General features: G+C 42.7%; 1 protein-coding gene across 1 annotated transcript in view; it reads left to right on the plus strand.

Moving 5' to 3' along the window:
- The first annotated feature begins 2,821 nt into the window (after positions 1-2,821).
- The window catches only part of LOC126237384 (uncharacterized), a 451,256-nt gene continuing 430,461 nt past the window's right edge, over positions 2,822-23,616 (plus strand). Inside the window, exons 1-2 of the mRNA XM_049947466.1 lie at positions 2,822-3,009; positions 4,906-4,951. Of these exons, the coding sequence (XP_049803423.1) occupies positions 2,956-3,009; positions 4,906-4,951 (100 nt within the window). The 5' untranslated portion in view covers positions 2,822-2,955. The remainder of the gene's footprint in view (positions 3,010-4,905; positions 4,952-23,616) is intronic.

Below are 23,616 nucleotides of genomic sequence, written 5' to 3' on the forward strand. Positions count from 1 at the left end.
AATGTAGATGACGTTGGTAGCATTGCTGAAAAACATTTGCTGGCAAAATAGGTCGATTTTATTTTTGTGTTAACAGATAGTGTTTTGTTTACTGTCAACCTAACCTCACTTTCCCGTTTCCTGTACATATGCTCAGTACAATGTCCAATCGTGGTTGTAAAAACTCTGCGGACAGTTTTTGTCATATTTGTGGTGAGTTTGTGGTTAAAAAACACCGAAGAAACATTACAGACTTTGTGAAAAAGGTTTATTTATCATACTTTGGATCTAAACTTGGTGATAAAGATAACTCTTAGGCGCCACATAGGGTATGTTATGTGTGTGTGAAGATCTGAGAAAATTGTCCAACAAGGAGAAAAAATCCTTTAGATTTTCCGTTCCTATGATATGGAGGGAGCCAAGAAATCATTCCGATGATTGCTACTTTTACATTGTTGATATTACTGGTCATAATTTGAAAAACAAGAAGGTAATAAGCTACCCTAACCTTCCATCCGCCATCCGACCAAGAGTACATGGTGTAGGTTTGCTGGTTCCTGAACAACCAGGCGATTTAAATCCTATTCCAACAGAAGTATTTTCTGATGTACAATCTGATTTTGATCAGCCAGATGATGATGAATTCCATTATAATACAGAAAGTATAGAGTCCAAATTGTTTACTCAGACTGAGCTTAACGATTTGGTTAGAGATATGGGCTTAATGAAAGAAAAAGCTGAATTGCTTGGCCCTAGAATTAAAAAAAGAGAGAGAGAGAGAGAGAATTTAGGGCAGTTGGAACCAGCATATACATGTATAGAAAGAGAGAGAGCAGCAATTTTCCAACGTTTTTCAACAAGAAGGTGATTTAGCATACTGCCCAGACATTCCCGGTCTGATGAATAAGTTCAGAAATGAATACAAAAAGGAAGATGGGAGGCTGTTTATTGATTCACCCAAAAATAGTTTAAAGGCTGTTTTATTACACAATGGTAACATGTACGAATCTATACCTGTTGGACATCATATACATATGAAAGAAAGCTATGAAAACCTAGAAATAGTGCAAAATAAAATAGGCTATTCTGTTCATGGTTGGATGATATGTGACGATCTAAAATTAACATGCATGCTCCTTGGTCAGCAAGGTGGCTTTACCAAATTTCCATGTTTCTTGTGTGAATGGGATAGTAGGGCTAGGGATCAACTCTGGTGCAGAAGGAACTGGCCTGTGAGGGAGTCTTTAAAACCTGGTGAGAAGAACATTCTACGCAGAAACCTTGTAGATCCAAAAATAGTACTCCTACCACCTCTACATATAAAGTGAGGCCAAGTGAAACAGTTTGTAAAGGATTTGCCTGAAGATGGCCCATGTTTTAAGTACCTCTGCCAAAAGTTTCCACACCTTTCAGAAGCTAAAATAAAAGAAGGCGTCTTTGTCGGATCTGACATTTTAGAAAACTGATTTTTGATGTTAACTTTGAATCCACAATGACCTTCAGTGAGAAAGATATATGGGTATCATTCAAGCAAGTTGTTACAAAGTTCTTAGGACATGAAAAAAACCCATAATGTTTCCATTATAGCTACAATTTAAAGAAGTTTAAAACTTTGGGATGTTTAATGAGCCTGAAAGTTCACATTTTTTGAACAGTCATCTTGATTATTTCCCGGACAATATGGGAGATGTTAGTGAGGAGCAAGAAGACCGTTTTCGCCAGGACATTAAAGTGATGGTAAAACGCTACCAAGGCCGCTGGTACACCAACATGATGGGGGACTACTATTGTTCACTTCACAGTGAAGTTCAACAAGCGACTCATCGTAGGAAAAGCTACACAAGAATCTTCAAAGAAAAAAGAGGAAGAAAATACAAACCAGTTCCAGCTGACAAGTGAAACCTCTATTAACACATATAATGGTTTTAAGTAGCTTACTGTAAATACAAACCACGCTTATGTTGTAACAAAGCCTTTCATTAATTTTCCTGTTTACCGTATAGCATAGGATTTTTATACTATATAGTAAAAAGTATATTGCTCGAAAACTATAGGTGACACAGAAAAACTCAGACTAGATTTGGATTCAGGTTATGAAAATCTATAAAGATCAGCTATCAAAGTAAAAAAAGTTTTTCAAAAAATTTTTCGTTGACCTGTGTTATTATTGATCACTGGCAGTACCACGAATTGAACCTGGGTCCTCCACGTGCCATTTAGACGAACAGAGATATAAAATAGGTGGAAAACAGTGCAGCTTCACGTATGTCATATCGATGGAAAGTACTACATTTGAAATCACAATGAAAGATTGACAGATTTACAGCCAGCCGCAACGGTCTGCAGTGACGAAAACTGTACGCAATGACTCGCAAAACTGATAAACTAATGTGGTTAAATTCGGAACACAGTTACTTGCAATACATCATTTTATAGATGAAATCCCATACATTATTTTAAGGCAAAGAAAAAAAAATTCATCGATAATCCGATAGTTTAAATATTATCTATGTCCCATATACTCACACCTTGACAGCATAATATCTGACGGAAGAAACGAGTTTATTTTGTGCAAGTTTCTTTGATTAATTATATCAAGCTGGTCGTGCAACCAACAACAGCTTTCGCCTCTACGAACCGACACTTGCAGGCGCGGAAAGAAGCCAGGAGTAGGGAAGCCGTGCAGCGACGCTTGCCGAAAGCAACACGCGCTGCTTAAGCTCGTAGGAGTTTAGGACCTCGCCGAGAGATGGCCGCTCAGTCGTAGCAGAGGGCGCCACAGCTGCCTTGCTGCGCGGCGCGCGAGTTTCGTCGGGTCCTAGCGGTAGTCTTGCGGTGCGTCCGGCCCGTGACGCCAGGTGCTGATGTAGCGCGAAGTATCAGTGAGTGCGTCCCAGTGCGTGTGGTGGAACCACGAACGTGGTGTGCCTTCCGGCGTGTACAGTATACCGTGCCTGACTATTTCGGCTTTCAGTCATGGATAACAGCACTATCATCGAAGGCACCGTTAAGTTCCGCGACGGGAAGAAGGTAAATACTGTAAAATAATTTTGGTTTCCTTCTAATGTCTGTTTCAGTTCGCCAGAAGATAAAATCTCTTCTGGTCCAGTGGCACCATCCAGTAGAGTTAAGTGATATTTTTGGTACAAGTAATGTTCTAAAAAACAAACCTAGACATGTGAAATCGGACAGTTCTCAGTAGAGCTATTAATTATATTCATTCTTTAATTACAGTGACAGAGATAGGGCAACGACACTACATGAAATCACTGTAGTGTTTTCTGTAAAATTACCGTGGACGTATCTTCTCGAGCTACGGGCACTACCCAATATTTGTTACGTATATTCACAAGTTATTTGTAATGCGTGAGGGAAAATAGCTGTGCTACAGTTTACAAGTTGACAGATTATTTAAATAATAAACAGGTCTGCTTACACAATAGAACAAAATTCTTCTGCTGGGTACACTCTGTGACAACTGTACGCGACAAGCTGAATTTGTGCGCTGAACCAGACTCGAAGTTAGTATCATCAGTGTTGCTGGGTCATAAAGGGGACACAAGCTTCAGTAAAAGGTAAAAGTTGTTAAAAATGAGTAGTATGGATAATTGTTGATCTGAATTTTACATCTATCATAGTATGGTTATCTTCTAGACTCCAGGGGAGACGGGGCGGGGGGAAGCTCAAATTACCTTATTCAGGATTCGAGGTGCAGCCGGGAATCTGGATACAGACTCACTAATGTTACGTTTATAGATTTGAACTACCACTGAGTCAGTGTGTATTTGTCATGCTGTACGTGTAAGACTCGTCATAAAATCTGGAAACTAATTTACAGAATTGTCAATTGCTGTAGTGGGTCGAAGATACACCTTGAATTGCATCTTCGAGTCAGCAGTAACACACACACACACACACACACACACACACATATATATATATATATATATATATATATATATATATATATATAAAGTGTAACTGCAAAATTTGTAGGAAGAAGGAAAAAGAATTTGCCGTTGGTGAAGACAAACTCATTTTTGAGTCGGAGAAGAGCTAGCGATGATCAGTCAAGGGGAAAGATTTCGGATTGTTCCATAGGCGTCTGCAAGACCAGGGGACGGCCGCGAGGGTGTGGGGGGGGGGGGGGGGGGAGGGGCTCAAGATGGGACACTTGATCCGCCCGCGCCCTTCTCCCGGAATCTGGAGCGCGGAGCTTTTATTCATTGCAGAAATCCCCTAAAACTTCTGAATGGGAGTGGATAACCAGCAGTTCTCTGGGACACAATGTTTTTTATGTCACCTAAAAAATTTAGTTCTTATGGCATGGCGTGTTTCGAAACTGACCAGCTCATTTATATATATATATATATATATATATATATATATATATATAAATGTATTTCTAGAGTCTTGCCACCCCACCCCCCCCCCCTCTTATGTCAGCTGGAAATTTCGGCCAGCAGTCAAGTCCTTTTCTCATTTTTTATTTTATTCTATTTATTTATACGTTTTTTTGTTTTTTTTTTTTGTTTTTTTGAATGCGACCCGCCACAAATTTCTCTCCTGTGCCAACGTTTTCATCTCAGAGTAGCACTTTGCTGGTTGTATCGCTATCTTTGTCTTCGTTTTCGGTTTCTACCCTTTGCGGCTCCCTCTAGCACCATAGAAGTTATTCCCTGATGTCTTAACAGATGTCCTATCATATTGTCCCTTCTTCCTGTCAGTGTTTTCCAAATATTCCTTTCCTCGCCGACGATTCTACGGACAATCTCCTCATTCCTCACCTGATCAATCGACCTAATTTGGGTTGTACTGTCGGAAAATAATATTTAGTTTCCTTATTCTACACACTCATAAAATTGAGAGTAAATGCGTCTTTAAACAAGAAATATATCCGTGACAAAGCAATGTTTTCTGTTGCAGTGGAAATCCCGGTGGTGCGTAATGAGGAAACTTTCACCAGTGGCAGGTGAGTTTTATTTTTTAACCTCTCCGCTTGCAGAATTGCGTTCTCTGTGTGGTAGTCACACTGTTTTCAAGTTGCTGTCTGGCTCAGGAGAATTTTACTACACTCCATACGGTGAGAGGGGAAGAGTCTCCAGGCCTTGCGTGTCTCCTGGGATAAGGACGCATCTCCCCCTGTTCAACATTTCCTTGGGCAGTTTTCTGCGACTCACGCTATAAGGATTGCATCTCCTTTTGCTAATGAGCGTTGTCGTTTTCTGACCTACAAATAACAAAATCCTTCCACGCTGGAAACGTGATTAATTTGGCAAATAGTCCTGGTTCACAGCCTGCTAACACATATTACACGAGGAACGAGTAGACAATATCTTAGCTGGTAGTGTGTCTGGCATGTATCGTGTGGAAAAGGTAGGCAGACTCTCAGGGGCTTCGTTGTCTCAATTGTTCCTGGTGCCCTTCGGGCATAAGAAAATCGGCTTAATCTCTGCGTACATGTAGTCAAGTGATTTCAGCTTCACGCTTTCGTTCTCACAAACTATGTGGACTGCTATCCCAATAAAAAAATAAATTTAAGTAATTGATTATGGCAATGTAAGATAACCTGACAAGGAAACCCTGCCGTTGATAGTTGTACCAAAACATGACTGGTATATATATATATATATATATATATATATATATATATATATATATATATATATATATATATGTGTGTGTGTGTGTGTGTGTGTGTGTGTGTGTGTGTCCGAAAGACTTAACGGAACCGACCGACCGCCATGTCATCCTCGCCCGATCGGCGTCATTGGATGGAGATATGGAGGAACATATGGTTATCATGCCGCTCAGTATTTGTGAGCCGAGCCGCTACTCCTCAGTCAAGTAGCTCCTCAATTGACATCACAAGGGCTGAATGCACCCCGCTTGGAAACAACGCTCAGCAGATCCGGGACGGTCACCCGTCCATGTCCTACCGAAGCCCGACAGCGCTTAACTTTGGTGATCTAGCGAGAACCAGTGTTGCCATTGCTGCAAGGCCATTGGTGTACACATTTCTACCGTTCCAAATTTTGCTTACACAAACAGAAAAATAACTATGATGAGGCCAAATATTGAAAATTGAGAAGAAAAAGCTAGGTTCTCGAGGCTGAAAGGAAACAAGTACTCCAAAAAGAACAGTTTATGCACCGCCTAAGGAGGACGTATAGGGTGACCTAAAGAGGAAGTACGGTATCGGACGGATAGGGTGAGCAGCAGTATGCGACTGTTTGCTGATGACGCTGCACGAGACAGTGACGTCTTTTAAGTTACTGTAGAAGAAAAGGTGATCGCTTGGACACAGTGTCTATTTGGCATGATAAATGGCAGCCCTCTCTAAGTGTAGAGAAAATTAAATTTATGCAGATGAGTCTAAAAAGTTTAATATAATGTGAGGGACTGCAGAATTATGGTCCTTCCAGCAACATACTGGTGGAGCTCGTGTAACGACCGCAAAACAAGTATTTTTACCCTCGCCCCATTTGTGAGCGGGACTGGTCACGCACAGTGACTTGCGGAGTGCGTATGATTTGTTACAGATGAACACCACAGTTGCTTGCCCATTTAAGGCGATAAGACTTCGAGTTGATGATGGCTTTATTGTTCCTAATTATATCTTTATATCTTTCCGTTTATCATGCTGTGAGCAAAGTAGATATCTTATTTACTCACCTTAGTCGTGTTGAGCGATATGTACTGCCCCGCCGCATAAATTCTGGTTCAAACCTACTTATAATGGATCATTTCGAGAGCTTCCGAGGAGAATTCTTATAGACTATGTCAGACAACAAAGGGCCGCAGATAAACCAATCGAAGTTTCTAAGACGCTGTTAACTTTCCCATTACGCAATCGAACGTGGTCATGCCCCGATTGAGACTTTCATAATGTTAGTACTAGGGCTACCCAGAACGGAGACAACATTTTGTAAATAAAACGCTGGATCAGTAACTTTGTGTAAATTTTAAACAAAATCACACTGAATTGTTTGATATACCTCCCAGCCGGAGGACAACTTCCTTCTGTATTAAGTTCTTTCGTGTGGGATTGCTAGTCTGCTAGTCTTAGCCGGAGTCACAACGATAAGGGCCAAGTCAGCTTGGTTTTTTCATCCCACCGACAATCACTTTGCAGGACGGTGTCACCTACAGGAGATTTTACTTGCATTGTCAATGCCGAACGGCACGTATGTTAATATAGCAGAAACGCTTAAATCAAAAGGCGAGTAGTTAATCAAAAGGCGAGTAGTTGAGAAGTAATAAAAGGGTGTAGCATTACAATTGGTCTTATAAATGTTCTGTTCATATTGCACTTATTTATTTGTAACTTAATTACTTTCCACATGGCCCTTGTATTTGCTAAAATAGCTAGTTTAGTCCACAACTAATCCGCGAGACGTTTCAATTCCATCTTTAAAGGTATCACTTGTTGATGACACTGAGAACCGAAGCCTGACTCGTAACACAAATAACCAGAGGTGAAACGCCCACTGTTTTGCGTTTGCTATGTTAAACCTTTTGCTATAATAAGAAGTTACAGATACAAGAGTTTTAAAGTTTTACTTCCCCCACCAAAAAATTCAATTTGGCATGGCACATGTCAGTCACGTCTGAGACAAACTAACATTCTTACTGTGGGAAAAAATGGGAGTGACATATATTAAATTTACGTTGACTCCGAAGGGTAGTCAGCATTTACTGATGTTGAACGAGAAAGGGGGGGAGTTAGAAGTCGGTCGTGACATTGCAAGAACTTTTTCGGTGTGAACGTAAGGTAGTTTAGCAACACAAACGGATATATAAATCGGAAAGACAACAATGGATTGGACCGCATTTCCTGTAGGATGTCGATCCATTGCCTTGACCACGGTGTCACTTCGCTCGCATTGCCTGAGAATAAGTGTACGACATTCCGGTGGAGGTGCCGCACCTTGTATTTTCCGCAAGTCAGTGACAAAATTTCGATTCGAAATACAGTTTATGTAGTGACGTGAAATTTTTAGCTTTATGTGAAAAGAGTTAGAGCAGCAAATGATTGCTCCGCAAAATACGTGTTTCAGCTCTACAATTTGCCACATTGGTCCTTTGCGTGAGGCAGTAAGGCGCCGGAAACAGGTGCTCAAAGTGAAAGGAGACCGTCGTCTCTAAACTAGATGTTAGGCAGAAAAGAATAACTTCGTAAAGCTGTGTTTAAGTTACTCGGTCGCACAGTAAACTGTAAGTCGATGATCCCTCTATTATTCCTAAATCTTTGAAAGTAATGGAATACTAAGCAGTGCACTTGCAGTGGCCGAGCGGTCTAGGGGCTTCAGTATGGAACCGCGCGACCGCTATGGTCGCAGGTTTGGGTCATGCCTCGGGCATGGATGTGTGTGATGCCCTTCGGTTAGTTACGTTTAAGTAGTTCTAACTTATAGGGGACTGATGACCTCTGATGTTAAGTCCCATAGTGCTCAGAGCAGCTATGGTGCCTTTCTCTTTAAATAGCGTTTTCGGCGGGTGAAGTTTTCACAACATTTTACCACTGTGAAGACGATCAATGATCGAAAAATTTGCACACTTGCAGTGTGTAAAACATTTTGTCTTTTAATCGACACGTGAATTCAATTTAATTAATAACCTTAACTGATCTTTGAGTTGCTAATGTTGTTGGTGATATAACTTGGATTTCTTTAAAATTATCGTAATCTCTATGACTCGAGTTCATGCATTTTTGGCCAGCCTATGGCACTACCGTTCATTATCTGAGACAAATAGGAAGTACAAAATGTTTGTCTTCAATAGCGTATCCAGTGACGGCAGGGCCACGGAAAAGATCCAAAAGTTCTTGATATCGAATACTTCCATCCGGTTAGCGATAATTTTTTAATTTTTTTTTCAGGTGACTGTCAACAGCATCGATATACTTGGAGAAATGCACAGTAAACACTATGCTGTCTTACAATATATTTACTCACAAAATTTCTCGATCATTGATCGTCTTCACAGTGGTAAAATGTTGTGGAAACTTCACCCGCCGTACACACTATTTAAAGGAAAAGACGCCATAGCTGACTTGCAAACGTCAGAAAAAGATACTTCACACCGTAATACCCGCTTAAGCAAGCAGAAAACGTTGAGAAATGAAACCACGTAACAGCACTAAGTGCGCAGCACTATTCCCCAGACAATATTTTTCCACTGTGAAGATTATCAGTGTTAGACACCGGTTGTGAATAAATATATTGTAAGACAGTTACCATGCATTTTTATTCGATACTCGTCGGTTGATACTTTCACTCGTATCAGTGTTTTATAGCTGGTATTGTATCGAATGATCCCAGTAATGATTTATTACATTTTTATTATTTACACAAAATTTTGGCCAGCCGGAGTGGCCGTGCGGTTCTAGGCGCTACAGTCTGGAGCCGAGCGACCGCTACGGTTGCAGGTTCGAATCCTGCCTCGGGCATGCATGTGTGTGATGTCCTTAGGTTAGTTAGGTTTAATTAGTTCTAAGTTCTAGGCGAGTGATGACCTCAGAAGTTAAGTCGCATAGTGCTCAGAGCCATTTGAACCATTTTTTTGAACAAAATTTTGCCGCATGACACTTTCTACAATTCAACGACCGAGAGCCAAAGGTCTACATCTACATCTGCATTTATATCCCGCATGCCGCCCAACGGTGTGTGGCGGAGGGCACTTTACATGCCACTGTCATTACGTCAACAACAGAACGAGCGATGCGCATTTGTGCATTGCTGTTTGAAACTGTTAAGTGCAATAATTACTGACTCAGCATACAGAATGGCGCGTACTAAAAGCGTAACTTAGCAGTATTTCGATAAACCTCAAGATATCGATACTTTTCTTTCGATTTTTTATAAGTATGATATTTGTCTTACAACAACACTCATGAGTAAAATATTGATACTTTACGTCCGACACCGCGTCCCTAAGTGATGGGCAAGGGAAATTGGAGGCAACGCCCCCCCTCCCCCCACCTTTCTACCCAGAAAACTTTCGCAAACTGAACTGAAAGCCAAAAATGTAATGCATATTGACTAGTAGCAACTGTGCTGCTCCGAGGTATCTTTTTCCGTCGTGAAATCTCAAACTTATTTCGTCATTCATCGCAAAACTAATCCGAATCTCGTCCTCCCACCAGGCTCCCTGGTAACGGAGGAACAATCTTCCGATACGAGCAGCTGAAGGGTGAATTAAATTGTTTACAGTGATTTGTGTGTTACAGCGGTACTCATAAGTGCCACGGTAAGATCTGTCCTGCAATTTTCGCGTTCAAACTTTGGTGTTGTCCTATTTAGTGTACTGTAATTACGTTCAACATCTATCGTTGACTCGTGCAGGTTTGCACAAAGTGGTTATTTGAGGGCGCAACTTCTGTTTGAAGTAGTCTCAATAGATGAGTGCTGTACCCGCACTTCAGTAAATACTCTACGATCTGTAACATGTAACAAGAACAAACTGTATCATTTACTCTCACGTCGGCATCATAGTCACTAGAGACAAGGATCGGTTCCGATTGTACAAGAATGATCTTTTTGAAGCAGTCATCCGATTATTAACCCGAAGTGATGCTTGATTATATGGAATCAGTGTAGATATGGAATCAGTGTACATAACCAGAGGGAGATTTGATACCCGCTGTCAGTCAATACGAATACAGAATGTCAATCCCTTAGTACATAAAGAAAAGAAAGAATTTACTTGCTTAATGATGTAGCGGTGATTCGATTCGACCACTTTTGTAATTTCCTGACTCTTCACGACTTCAGTAGTTTTCACAATGAGAAGCGAGGTGAGCCTTAACTAGGCTCCTCTAGTTCAGTTAGTGAAAGCGATTTGTTAGTATTTTTATTATTTCGTGTGGATCAATGGCGAGGTGCAAGTCCGTCAGCTGGGCGCCACTTCGGCGACTTGCGTTTTCTTAATACATAAATCAGTTATCCATCCGGGGAAACGGGACGTACAGTTTAATGTCGGTTCCTAATCACGTGTTGTTCCTTCTGATTCCCGACATCCCTAAGAGCTGAACGCTAGATTAAAAACTGTCTGAAAGATTTTCGTGGCCCTAAAGAGATTCGACTCCGCGACTTCTCGGTTTCCTAGCATATGCTTCCACTAGACCACCAGGTCCTTAGTAGCCTGTTAATATTTTTTCCAAAACATCGAAGGTCGATATTTTATCTTTAACATCGACGCTACTTTGTTTCGAACGCTTCAGTAACGATATTGAAACGAAGATGTTTAATTTCACATTATCCATATTTTCTAGAGGTCGATAATCATAAGACATAACTAGTTTCGATCATTCAGGTGTTGGGTCGGAGTTCCGTGCTCCACTTAAAGTACGAATTTATGTGACAGTCTGCAAACAAGCGTATATGTAACTCGCTAGCGCTTCTTTGAAAAACTAAGATTACTGTTAAACGCAGTGAGCAAAACCTTGAAGTAGGACCAGAATTCGCCCAAAGTGATTTAAGCGAACTGCGGCAAACATTTTCCTGTTACTTGGACGTTTAAAGCATAGCATGTCATGAAATGGAACAAACACGTAAGACAGGTTGGGGGGAAGGCTAATGGTGGATTTTGATTTGTTGGGAGAATTACTGGAAAGTGTAGCTCATCTGTACAGGAGGCGACGTACAGAACACTAGCGCGACCTATTATTGAGTACTGTTCGAGAATTTGAAATCCCCTCCAGGTCAGATTAAAGGAAAACATCGTAGCAATTCATAGGCAAGTTGTTCGATTCCTTACCAGAAGGTCCGATCATCGCACGAGTATTACGGGCCGGCCGCGGTGGTCTAGCGGTTCTAGGCGCTCAGTCCGGAACCGGGCGACTGCTACGGTCGCCGGTTCGAATCCTGCCTCGGGCATGGATGTGTGTGATGTCCTTAGGTTAGTTAGGTTTAAGTAGTTCTAAGTTCTAGGGGACTGATGACCACAGATGTTAAGTCCCATAGTGCTCAGAGCCATTTTTGAGTATTACGGAAATGCTATTTGAATTCAGGTGGGAATCCCTGGTAGGAAGAAGACGCTCTTTTCGCGAAACACTATTAGGAACTTCAGAGAACCTGCATTTTCGACAGCCGGCCGAAGTGGCCGGGCTGTTCTAGGCGCTTCAGTCTAGAACCGAGCGACCGCTACGGTCGCAGGTTCGAATCCTGCCTCGGGCATGGATGTGTGTGATGTCCTTAGGTTTAAGTAGTACTAAGTTCTAGGGGACTGATGACCTCAGCTGTTCAGTCCCATAGTGCTCAGAGCCATTTTTTTGCATTTCCGACAGACTGCAGAAGCATCCTCCTGCCACCAATATACACCTCTCTTAAGGAATGCAAAGATAAGAGAGACTGGGGCTCTTAAGGAAGCATATACGAGGTGTGGCTAGAAAAAAACCGGACTAGTACTGGTGAAACAATAAAACGAATGCAATAAGGCTGAAAGTCGCGTGGCCTGTCACGTGACTCTCGCTCCGCCTACTGCTCGAGTTTCATCTGCCTCCTGCACTCAGTCTGCCCGTGGCGTCTGTTTTAAGTAGTTGACGTTTTGTCTGTGCGTCGGAAAATGTTGAGGGTACAGAAAGAACAGCGTGTTAACATCAAATTTTGTTTCAGACTAGGAAAATCTGCAAGTGAAACGTTTGTAATGTTACAACAAGTGTACGGCGATGATTGTTTATCGCGAACACAAGTGTTTGAGTGGTTTAAACGATTTAAAGATGGCCGCGAAGACACCAGTGATGACACTCGCACTGGCAGACCATTGTCAGCAAAAACTGATGCAAACATTGAAAAAATCGGGAAACTTGTTCCTTGTTAACTCCTGTTAACTCAGACACTGCTCTGATTGTTAAACGGCGATCTTGTCGAACAAGTTTACCGATTTTTTCAATGTTTGCATCAGTTTTTGCTGACAATGGTCTGCCAGTGCGAATGTCATCACTGGTGTCTTCGCGGCCATCTTTAAACCACTCAAACACTTGTGTTCGCGATAAACAATCATCGCCGTACACTTGTTGTAACATTACAAACGTTTCACTTGCAGATTTTCCTAGTTTGAAACAAAATTTGATGTTAACACGCTGTTCTTTCTGTACACTCAACATTTTCCGACGCACAGACAAAACGTCAACTACTTAAAACAGACGCCACGGGCAGACTGAGTGCAGGAGGCAGATGAAACTCGAGCAGCAGGCGGAGCGAGAGTCACGTGACAGGCCACGCGACTTTCAGCCTTATTGCATTCGTTTTATTGTTTCACCAGTACTACTCCGGTTTTTTTCTAGTCACACCTCGTAAATAGACGTTTTTCCCTCGCTCCATTTGCGAATGGAACAGGAAAGCGAATGACCAGCAGTAGTACAAGGTACAATCTACCACGCCATGCTGACGGAGTATTATGCTGATTCACTCTTGGATTTGTTGACATATCCCGACTTGCGCTGTGCTGTAGAGAAGTGTGTTAATTACCTGCCCCTCCCGCCGGAGGTTCGAGTCCTCCCTCGGGCATGGGTGTGTGTATTGTTCTTAGCATAAGTTAGTGTAAGTTAGTGGAAGTAGTGTGTAAGTCTAGGGACCGATGACCTCAGCAGTTTGGTCCTTCAGGAATTCACACGCATTTAATTACCTGCCTCCTTGTTAGTTAGGGCGTTACTGACAGTCTCTCGCGTGAAATGATATAGTTTTATATCAGCAATGCTCCTGGAACGGTACTGGGCGTTTCCTGTGAGGTAAGGTAAGTTTAAAAGAAAATTTCATGAGTCGATTGTTATCATCGCAACGCACATGCAGAGCTTAAATGGAAAGTCTAGTAGCCTAAAAATTTTTAATTTCACCCATTAAATGGAAAGCGAAAGGTAGTTGTAGCAACCCAAGAAGGTCAACTGCTGTTACAAGTTTTTTCTGTTACAAAGCTAATCATTGTTATCGGTCATATGTTATCTGTACTTTTCGCCCAAACACACTTACGTTTCCTGATGACAATTAGTGTGTTTCCTGGACGCAGTTAAAACTTTCTATCAGTCATTCTTTTACCCCATACTTGCCTGTAAATGCTCTTATTTTTGTCTAAGCTATGCTACGAGATAACAAAGTGTTGAACCACGTAGAGTTCTTCGTAATTTTCTGTCCGTTTTGAGACTTTTTCTTGCGCAGTTTGGATAACTCTTATCGTTTGTTATCGCCGCACGCGTGTACGATTTTTTTCCCAGAAAAAACGTTGGTTTCTGCGACGTATTTTGCTTATGCAATTGACGTTTTGTGTGTAGTTAGTCTGTTTGTTCATGTCACCATCATATTCCTCGTCCCATAGCCACATACATAGAATGTTTCCAAATTGCTTTCCCCATCACATCATCCAGTAATGTTCGTCTGATCCTGATAAAGAAATGTTCCGCCAAGTTCGGTGGAGATGAAATTCTAGTTCGTTTAGAGGAGAACACTGGCAATTATTGGCCGTGAGGAACAGTATAATTTGGTCCGCAGCTCGTGGTCTTGCGGTAGCGTTCTCGCTTCCCACGCCCGGGTTCCCGGGTTCGATTCCCGGCGGGGTCAGGGATTTTCTCTGCCTCGTGATGACTGGGTGTTGTGTGATGTCCTTAGGTTAGTTAGGATTAAGTAGTTCTAACAAGGGAACCTCCCCATCGCACCCCCCTCAGATTTAGATATAAGTTGGCACACTGGATAGGCCTTGAATAACTGAACACAGATCAATCGAGAAAACAGGAAGTAGTTGTGTGGAACTATGAAAAAATAAGCAAAATATACAAAGTGAGTAGTCCGTGCGTAAGATAGGCAACTTCAAGGCTAACGTGAGATCAGGAGCTCCGTGGTCCCGTGGTTAGCGTGAGCAGCTGCGGAACGGGAGATCCTCGGTTCAATTCTTACCTCCATTGAAAATTTTACTTTCTTTATTTTCGCAAAGTTATGATCTGTCCATTCGTTCATTAACGTCTCTGTTCACTGTAATAAGTTTATTGTCTGTGTTTTGCGACCGCACCGGTAAACCGTGCGATTAGTAGACGAAAGGACGTGCCTCTCCAATGGGAACCGAAAACATTTGATCGCAAGGTCATAGGTCAACCGATTCCACCACAGGAAAACGCGTCTGCTATATTCTATACGACACTGGTGACGGCATGTGCGTCACATGACAGGAATATGTTATCGACCCACCTAACTTGTACACTTGGCGAATGGGTAAAAAGATTCTTCTACCTTACCCGATTTCGGTTTTCTTGTGGATGTGATAATCACTCCCAAAAAAGTGATGAAAACATAAGAGTTTGTCACATAAACTGAAAAAAAAATTAAACTTTTCACTGGAGGGAAGACTTGAACCAAGGACCTCTCGCTCCGCAGCTGCTCACGCTAACCACGGGACCACGGCGCTCCTGAGCTTACATTATCCTTGATGTTGCCTATCTTACGGATGGACTTCTCAGTTTGTATATTTTGCTTATTTTTTCGTAGTTCCACACAACTTCTTCCTGTTTTCTCGATTGATCTGTGTTCAGTTTTTCAAGGCCTATCCACTGTGCCAACTTATAACTAAATCTGAGGGGGGTGCGATGGGGAGGTTCCCTTGTAAGTTCTAGGTGACTGATGACCATAGATGTTAAGTCCCATAGTGCTCAGAGCCATTTGAACCATTTTTGAACAGTGTAATTTACTTCCACAGTAAACCGAACGTATTCAAACAACATAAATGAGACTGTTTTTACACTGGCGCTAATAATTATAATAGGCATTTATTTCAATGTCGTTCTTGTTTCCTAATAAATTCACAGTATCAACGGACTGCATCACATTTCTGCCAGCATTCTAGCACTGGTACTTCTGCTACTACGGGGGCGTGCTGTAGAGTAATGCCTCCGAACTTTTTATGTGAAAACTCTTAAAGATTTTTATACAAAGCCAACGTTATAAACATCCTACGTCTTTATTCTTTATGTCTACATATTTGAAGACCTCTGCCTCTAGAGAGCTCTGAATTGTAGCGCGTACAATAGCGGTGTGTAACGTAACTATGTCGGTGAGTGAGAAACAGCATGTTGTAATCGAGTTTCGAATTCGAAAATTTCGTCCACACATGGAACACCCTCTTCTCCACCATGACGATGCCAGACAACACACGAGCTCTGCGATGTCTACAACAATCCGACGCGTTGGATTCACCTCTATCGATCATCCTCCACACACATTTCTCCCAACGAGAGATCTGTTTGTTGATACCATCACTGCAGACTGTTTGACTTTGTTGACGGAGCCACAACCTCTCTCTGCTTGCACTGCTCCATCACAATCAAAGTGAAGTGCTCGAATGAGTTCTTTCAGTTCTGGAAACAGATGAAAGTCGCATGGGGTCAAGTTCTGTCACTGTTCGTGGTTAAAACTGACTATGTTATATGTATGTGTTGGGGAGCCTACTCAATACTGACACACGTTAAGAAGGGGAATAACATGGGCTGAGGCATGAACTGGAGTTTATGTTCGACACAGAACGTTCTTGGGTAATTCGTTTGCCACAGTGCCAGGGTGGCGCAGTGGTTAGCACATTCGCCTCGTGAGCAGGAGACCAGGCCTCGAATCCCGCCATGGGTACAAATTTTAATTCATTTCTTCGACGTGTCTTCACTATCATACTATTTATCAAGTTTAGAGAATCGACATTTGCGACTGACTGCAGGACAAATTTACTCCGGCTAACATCTATCTCGAAGAAGGGCCATGAAGATATGATAAGAGAAATTAGGCTAGTGTGGAGGTATATAGGCAGTCGATTTTTACCTCGCTCCACTTAGAAGGTATCGGGAAAAGAAACAGTATTTAAAAAAATGGTTCAAATGGCTCTGAGCACTAAGGGACTAAACATCTGCGGTCATCAGTCCCCTAGAACTTAGAACTAGTTAAGCCTAACTAACCTAAGGACATCACACACATCCATGCCCGAGGCAGGATTCGAACCGCTCGGCCACAGCGGCCGGCGGAAACAGTATCAGATGTTAATCCAACATACTTAAACTGGACAATATCATTGCGTAAATATTTCTTGCCTATTGACTGTATGAATTTGTAATTTCATGTTTTTTTTCTACTTGAACATAATCCCATAACCTGAAGAGGTCAATGACACTCAATAAGTAGTGCAATCGTGTTAGATGTAGACTGGCGTATTGTGATTCCTTAATCTGAACAGGTATACCTGAAGACAAGTCTAGAAAGCTGGAGATCTAAGTCATTAGAACGAAACTGAAGATCGTTCAGTTGCAGTCTCAGGCATATTCATTCTTACTCGCAAACCGTCATTTACCACTGCATTCTCACGGTTCCATTAATGATGGGAAGTTTAAATATTCATGAAACTAGTTATAACATCCCGTTTCCTGGCCGTCACCGTGCGCTCTTCCTGCAGCTATTGTCTATAACAGGGCCAGATTGTGGGGGGGAAAGGGGGGGGGGTGAAGGAGGCTTTCTACATCCTAGAGCTGAAGGTTGTTTTTCTTTTTCTTAATTCTCATAAATGGGTTATGGCCAGAGCCTAAATTACTGGCTTATGGAGAGAGTGATTTTCTCCATGACGGCCGGTGTTTCCGACATCCATCGCAGAAAAGTTCTTGACGTCCTGGCAAAGGAAGCATCTTACAAGAAGCGCTGTAAGCAGGGAATGGAAATGGTCAGTGGGAATGCGTATATTCTCCTCCTGATTATCTCTGGAATGCCTAAAGGATAAATTATTTCGTGGAGCGATTTGAGGGCTCACAAAAATGACGCAGTTTGACCGACAACCGTCGTGCGATTGAGGACTACTCTGCGGAGAGGAGTTTGTGTTTTCGGGTGTTATTATTTCAGAAGGTGTGAGTTTGTGATTCTTCGCGATCAGTGAGGCACCTAAGAGCATAGTGTGCCCCTAGTGGCTAGCAGGGCACTGGTGTTTTAGTGAACAAGGCTGGCTTGACTAGGGTTAATTCGTACCAATGAATTACATTGATTCCCATGCAAATTCGAGAGGTAGTTTCAGAGTGGAACCTTTAAGTCACTAATTTCCTGTTGCCCTTGAACTGTCTTCCTATTTCTTGGTTGTGGTAATTATCGGTGAGAGGTGCTGGTGGGTAGCTGGAGTCGGTGAATGAGGTGTTACAAATGAACATACTCCAGTCCAGCGGTCAGATCTCGGGTGTTTCCTGAAGGTAGATAAATGGTTCAAATGGCTCTGAGCACTATGGGACTTAACACCTATGGTCATCAGTCCCCTATAACTTAGAACTACTTAAACCTAACTAACCTAAGGACATCACACAACACCCAGTCATCACGAGGCAGAGAAAATCCCTGACCCCGCCGCGAATCGAACCCGGGAACCCGGGCGTGGGAAACGAGAACGCTACCGCACGACCACGAGCTGCGGACGAAGGTAGATAACTACAGGGCTTTTTTGACTTTGCAAGAAGTTTAATCCTGTCTGAAGCGTCAAAGCGAAGCCTGACGACCATTGTTTGCACTGATTTTACATGTGTAACAGTGTAAGGAATTAATCTAGGTCCGCCGATAAACGTTTCCGATTAATGCAGGGAACAGTATGTCGCTTAGTGCGTCTCGCGCAGAGTGACCAGACGTACTCTGAAAAGAACAAGGTGCTCCCTTCATCTACTTCTCAGTGTACTCTTGCAACTTTCCATTTATTTACACATGTAGTCTTTTTTGCACCTCCCATTCTCGTATCAGCGAAGATGCTTTGTATTTGAAGTTGACAGCTCTTCATGCTATTTGTTTTTGACAGAACATAGATGTAGCTGGCATTGGTGCCAATTATTAAACTTACGCACGGCCGACTCCATGCTCACTTACTACTGGATATTAACGCTTCGTTCTTACGAGCCCGTATGCCGTGATTATATTGACGAAAGTGATTTAGCATATTGCACGATATTGCATATATTGAGTTGGTAGTACGTGTGCCGGTCAATGTTGGCCTTTGTTAAATTAGCTGCCATTTGCTATTTGTGTGATTATCTTCATTAACTCCTTGTCCACAGACCTGTGGGCTGTGTATGACGAGCTAGTGAGAAAGTACTCACCACATTAACGCAGAAACTGAAACAGCACATTAGAAACGTAAATTTCAAGATCGTTTTGAGAGTGACTATCTTATAAAGCGAGTTAAAGGTGACGATTGCAAGGATAAATGTGTCACGTGCAATGTAGCTTTCTGAATTCAAAACAAAGAGAAGGCTGATTCTGAGCAGCATTTAAATACACTATTGCTTAGCCTCAAAGCAAAACAAAGTTCGGCTTTTAGAGGTGGGTTATACAGGGTGTTTCAAAAATGACCGGTATATTTGAAACGGCAATAAAAACTAAACGAGCAGCGATAGAAATACACCGTTTGTTGCAATATGTTTCGGACAACAGTACATTTTCAGGCGGACAAACTTTCGAAATTACAGTAGTTACAATTTTCAACAACAGATGGCGCTGCAAGTGATGTGAAAGATATAGAAGACAACGCAGTCTGTGGGTGCGCCATTCTGTACGTCGTCTTTCTGCTGTAAGCGTGTGCTGTTCACAACGTGCAGGTGTGCTGTAGACAACATGGTTTATTCCTTAGAACAGAGGATTTTTCTGGTGTTGGAATTCCACCGCCTAGAACACAGTGTTGTTGCAACAAGACGAAGTTTTCAACGGAGGTTTAATGTAACCAAAGGACCGAAAAGCGATACAATAAAGGATCTGTTTGAAAATTTTCAACGGACTGGGAACGTGACGGATGAACGTGCTGGAAAGGTAGGGCGACCGCGTACGGCAACCACAGAGGGCAACGCGCAGCTAGTGCAGCAGGTGATCCAACAGCGGCCTCGGGTTTCCGTTCGCCGTGTTGCAGCTGCGGTCCAAATGACGCCAACGTCCACGTATCGTCTCATGCGCCAGAGTTTACACCTCTATCCATACAAAATTCAAACGCGGCCACCCCTTTAGCGCCGCTACCATTGCTGCACGAGAGACATTCGCTAACGATATAGTGCACAGGATTGATGACGGCGATATGCATGTGGGCAGCATTTGGTTTACTGACGAAGCTTATTTTTACCTGGACGGCTTCGTCAATAAACAGAACTGGCGCATATGGGGAACCGAAAAGCCCCATGTTGCAGTCCCATCGTCCCTGCATCCTCAAAAAGTACTGGTCTGGGCCGCCATTTCTTCCAAAGGAATCATTGGCCCATTTTTCAGATCCGAAACGATTACTGCATCACGCTATCTGGACATTCTTCGTGAATTTGTGGCGGTACAAACTGCCTTAGACGACACTGCGAACACCTCGTGGTTTATGCAAGATGGTGCCCGGCCACATCGCACGGCCGACGTCTTTAATTTCCTGAATGAATATTTCGATGATCGTGTCATTGCTTTGGGCTATCCGAAACATACAGGAGGCGGCGTGGATTGGCCTCCCTATTCGCCAGACATGAACCCCTGTGACTTCTTTCTGTGGGGACACTTGAAAGACCAGGTGTACCGCCAGAATCCAGAAACAATTGAACAGCTGAAGCAGTACATCTCATCTGCATGTGAAGCTATTCCGCCAGACACGTTGTCAAAGGTTTCGGGTAATTTCATTCAGAGACTACGCCATATTATTGCTACGCATGGTGGATATGTGGAAAATATCGTACTATAGAGTTTCCCAGACCGCAGTGCTATCTGTTGTTGAAAATTGTAACTACTGTAATTTCGAAAGTTTGTCTGCCTGAAAATGTACTGTTGTCCCAAGCATATTGCAACAAACGGTGTATTTCTATCGCTGCTCGTTTAGTTTTTATTGCCGTTTCAAATATACCGGTCATTTTTGAAACACCCTGTAAATGTTCTTTCTACCAAGACAACTGTATTCTGAGAAGCCGAAAATGTGCCACAGAGAACTCGTGTGGTCCTATCATAACGTCGCTCATAATCAATAGTTTCGCAGTGTGAACTGTACGAGCACTCTTCTGAAAAAGTCATGTGATCAACGAAGATTCTATTTATCTAGCTTGAAGAAAGATTAAAACATGAGTTTAAATCAGAAAATTTCTTCGTAGAAGCGTGTGCTGCATCGGATCTAATCACAAGGCGGTAAGAGATACGTACAACTTTCGTGTTTCCTGTTAAAATGGACTGTGATGAAGAAAACAAAACAGAACATAGTTGTGCATACAATTTGGTATAAAATTAAATATAAGGAGGAAGAGTATATATGGGAGTTTTTTAACGGTTAAGTGCCCAGCTGTTGTAGTTAAAATTGACTGTGAGAAAGGAAACGAAACCGTACATTATTACAGCGCAGCGTTTTCTGTTTCACAGTCGGTCTTAACAGAAAGCCTGTACGTTGTCAACAAATTTCCAGCATGCTGGAATAACTGTGAATCAGCAACCTCCGTTAATCGATACAACGAAAAACCAGTCCAAAACCGCAAATTTCACGTTTTTTATTCACCCGATGGCTAGTTTCGGGCCGAGACCCATTTTCAAATTATCGTACCTTAGTCAGAAACAGTATTTCCGAAAATACAAAAACCATGTAAAGATGTGCAAACGAGCGGTTGCTGCGGATACAGATAGCGAAGTAACTGTTACTGTTGCACATTTTTGACCTTGTTACGATGATTCTAAAATCGGTCTCAGCCCGAAATTAGTCACCGAGGAAATAAAAAAAAAGTGAAATCTGCAGCTTTGGACTGGTTTTCGATTTTCGTTGTACTGTACACTGTCGTTTTATAAAAAAAAATAAAATATAGATTACCTCCGTCTGAATCTTAAAGTATTGTATAAAAATTTTAAATGCAATGGTCAAGAACGTGTCGAGAATTTTGCAAACAACTTTTTCCTTTGATGCATATAAATCTGAAAAATCGTTTATGTTTAAAGTTGTTATCATTTCGGTCATGAAATTTTCGAGATATCTGATAACAACTTTAAATAGCGTTGTTGTGTACATAGTTCCGCGTAGTCAGCGCGCACACAACTTTCCCACTAGAGCGCGCCCCGCTAAGCACAACAGCGCAGGCGCAGCGCTCGTCCGTCTCCGCACTACGAGATGGCGCTGCCTTAGAGACGGACCAAATTCTGCTTCCGCCGATCCGCGTATTAATATGTAACGCAGCCAATGAGATTGCTGCTAACGTAGAACCTTTTCTCCTCGCGGATCACACTCGCGCAGTGATACCTGAACTCGCGAGGTATTATAACGAGTGTACAGACCTCCGATTACTCAGTCTGCATTAGTCTGTACGAGTCTGCATTAGTCTGTACCAGTCTATAGTCAAGTTTCAGTCTGCACCTAATAAGATTACTGTATTTATGTACATAGCCATGAAGATAAATGTATAGACAGTTTTGTCAAGTATCAGAGATATGTGAGAATAAGATTAACGTACCAAGACCAAAGGAACTTCAGATTGTCAATTGTAAACAGCATCCAGAATCAAGTTAAGTAATTTCTATGCTTTTTATTATTTTAATGTGTGAAAATTAATCAAGTTCTGTTTAAAGTTGGTCACCATCAATCTGCTACTCTAAGGGTGCAAGTGGCATTTCTATCGTCTGACCTAACGGCAGAAGATAAACACGCCACGATAAGACCACGAGACATATTGCTGACACTCGCCTACTTCGTTAGAGCGACAAGTCAAATCATCTGATGATGTGTGTACCGGAGGTCTTACAGTACGCACACCACAAGCGTATTGCCGTTATATAATAGTGTAGATATCAGAGGACGCCAATGTTAAATTTATGTATTTTTTAAAATATTTAGGCATTTGAGTTGACATGTACTCTTTTATAGAGAAAAACTGATGGATGTCCGTGTCTCTCGCACCGCACATCGCGAAGTGTGCGACGATTCTGGTCGTGACACCATCGAAGCTCCGAGGCGAGGACGAAACGAGTGTTTCATGGTTACGCGGAGATAAAACGTCTTGCACAGGTTAGGGCATCTGCGTCAAACCAGACATCGGACAGCAGGCATCAAGGGGAAAGAACAGTAACAGTGCAGGCACTGCAGCCTAGCAGGGCAAGGGCTGACGCCTCCGAATTACATAACGGACCCCGCCGCTGCTCTGCCGGCGGGACGAGAGACACAGCAGTAAAGCCTTTACAGCTCGCGAGGAATGCAGCGGACGCGAGCGCCGCGCGCTGCCCGGCGGGCCGTGACGGACATGCGGAGGCGGACAATGGGGAGCGGAACACGGCGCAGGAGTCCCGCAGTCCCTCAGACCCTCTACTGGCTGGCAGCTGCCCTGGACCGCCTTCTGCACACGGGCCGCTGCGGCCGTCCACCGCCAAGGTCGCCGCTGAGCCGAGCACAGCGGCTGCGGCCCGCGCAGACACCTGCCTACAGCATGCGCGCCGTCGCTCTGCTACTGGCTGGCCGTCCCGGTCATAACGGACCACATCTCGGCATGAGCCAGTGCTCCACTGCCAAGGCCAATCTCTCCCTCCACCCATCCTCCACCCCACAGAACTATCTTTCAGCAATTTTCTCTAAACAATCCGTATGGAGGTTTAATAAGAATGAAGAGTTATTACTACTTAAATGCCCTATATAGTCGAAAAATACTGCAGACAACAAACTTAAGCATTGGAGCAGATGATATGT

Source organism: Schistocerca nitens, chromosome 2 (genome assembly GCF_023898315.1).
Source record: "Schistocerca nitens isolate TAMUIC-IGC-003100 chromosome 2, iqSchNite1.1, whole genome shotgun sequence".
In the NCBI taxonomy this organism is placed as follows: domain Eukaryota; kingdom Metazoa; phylum Arthropoda; class Insecta; order Orthoptera; family Acrididae; genus Schistocerca; species Schistocerca nitens.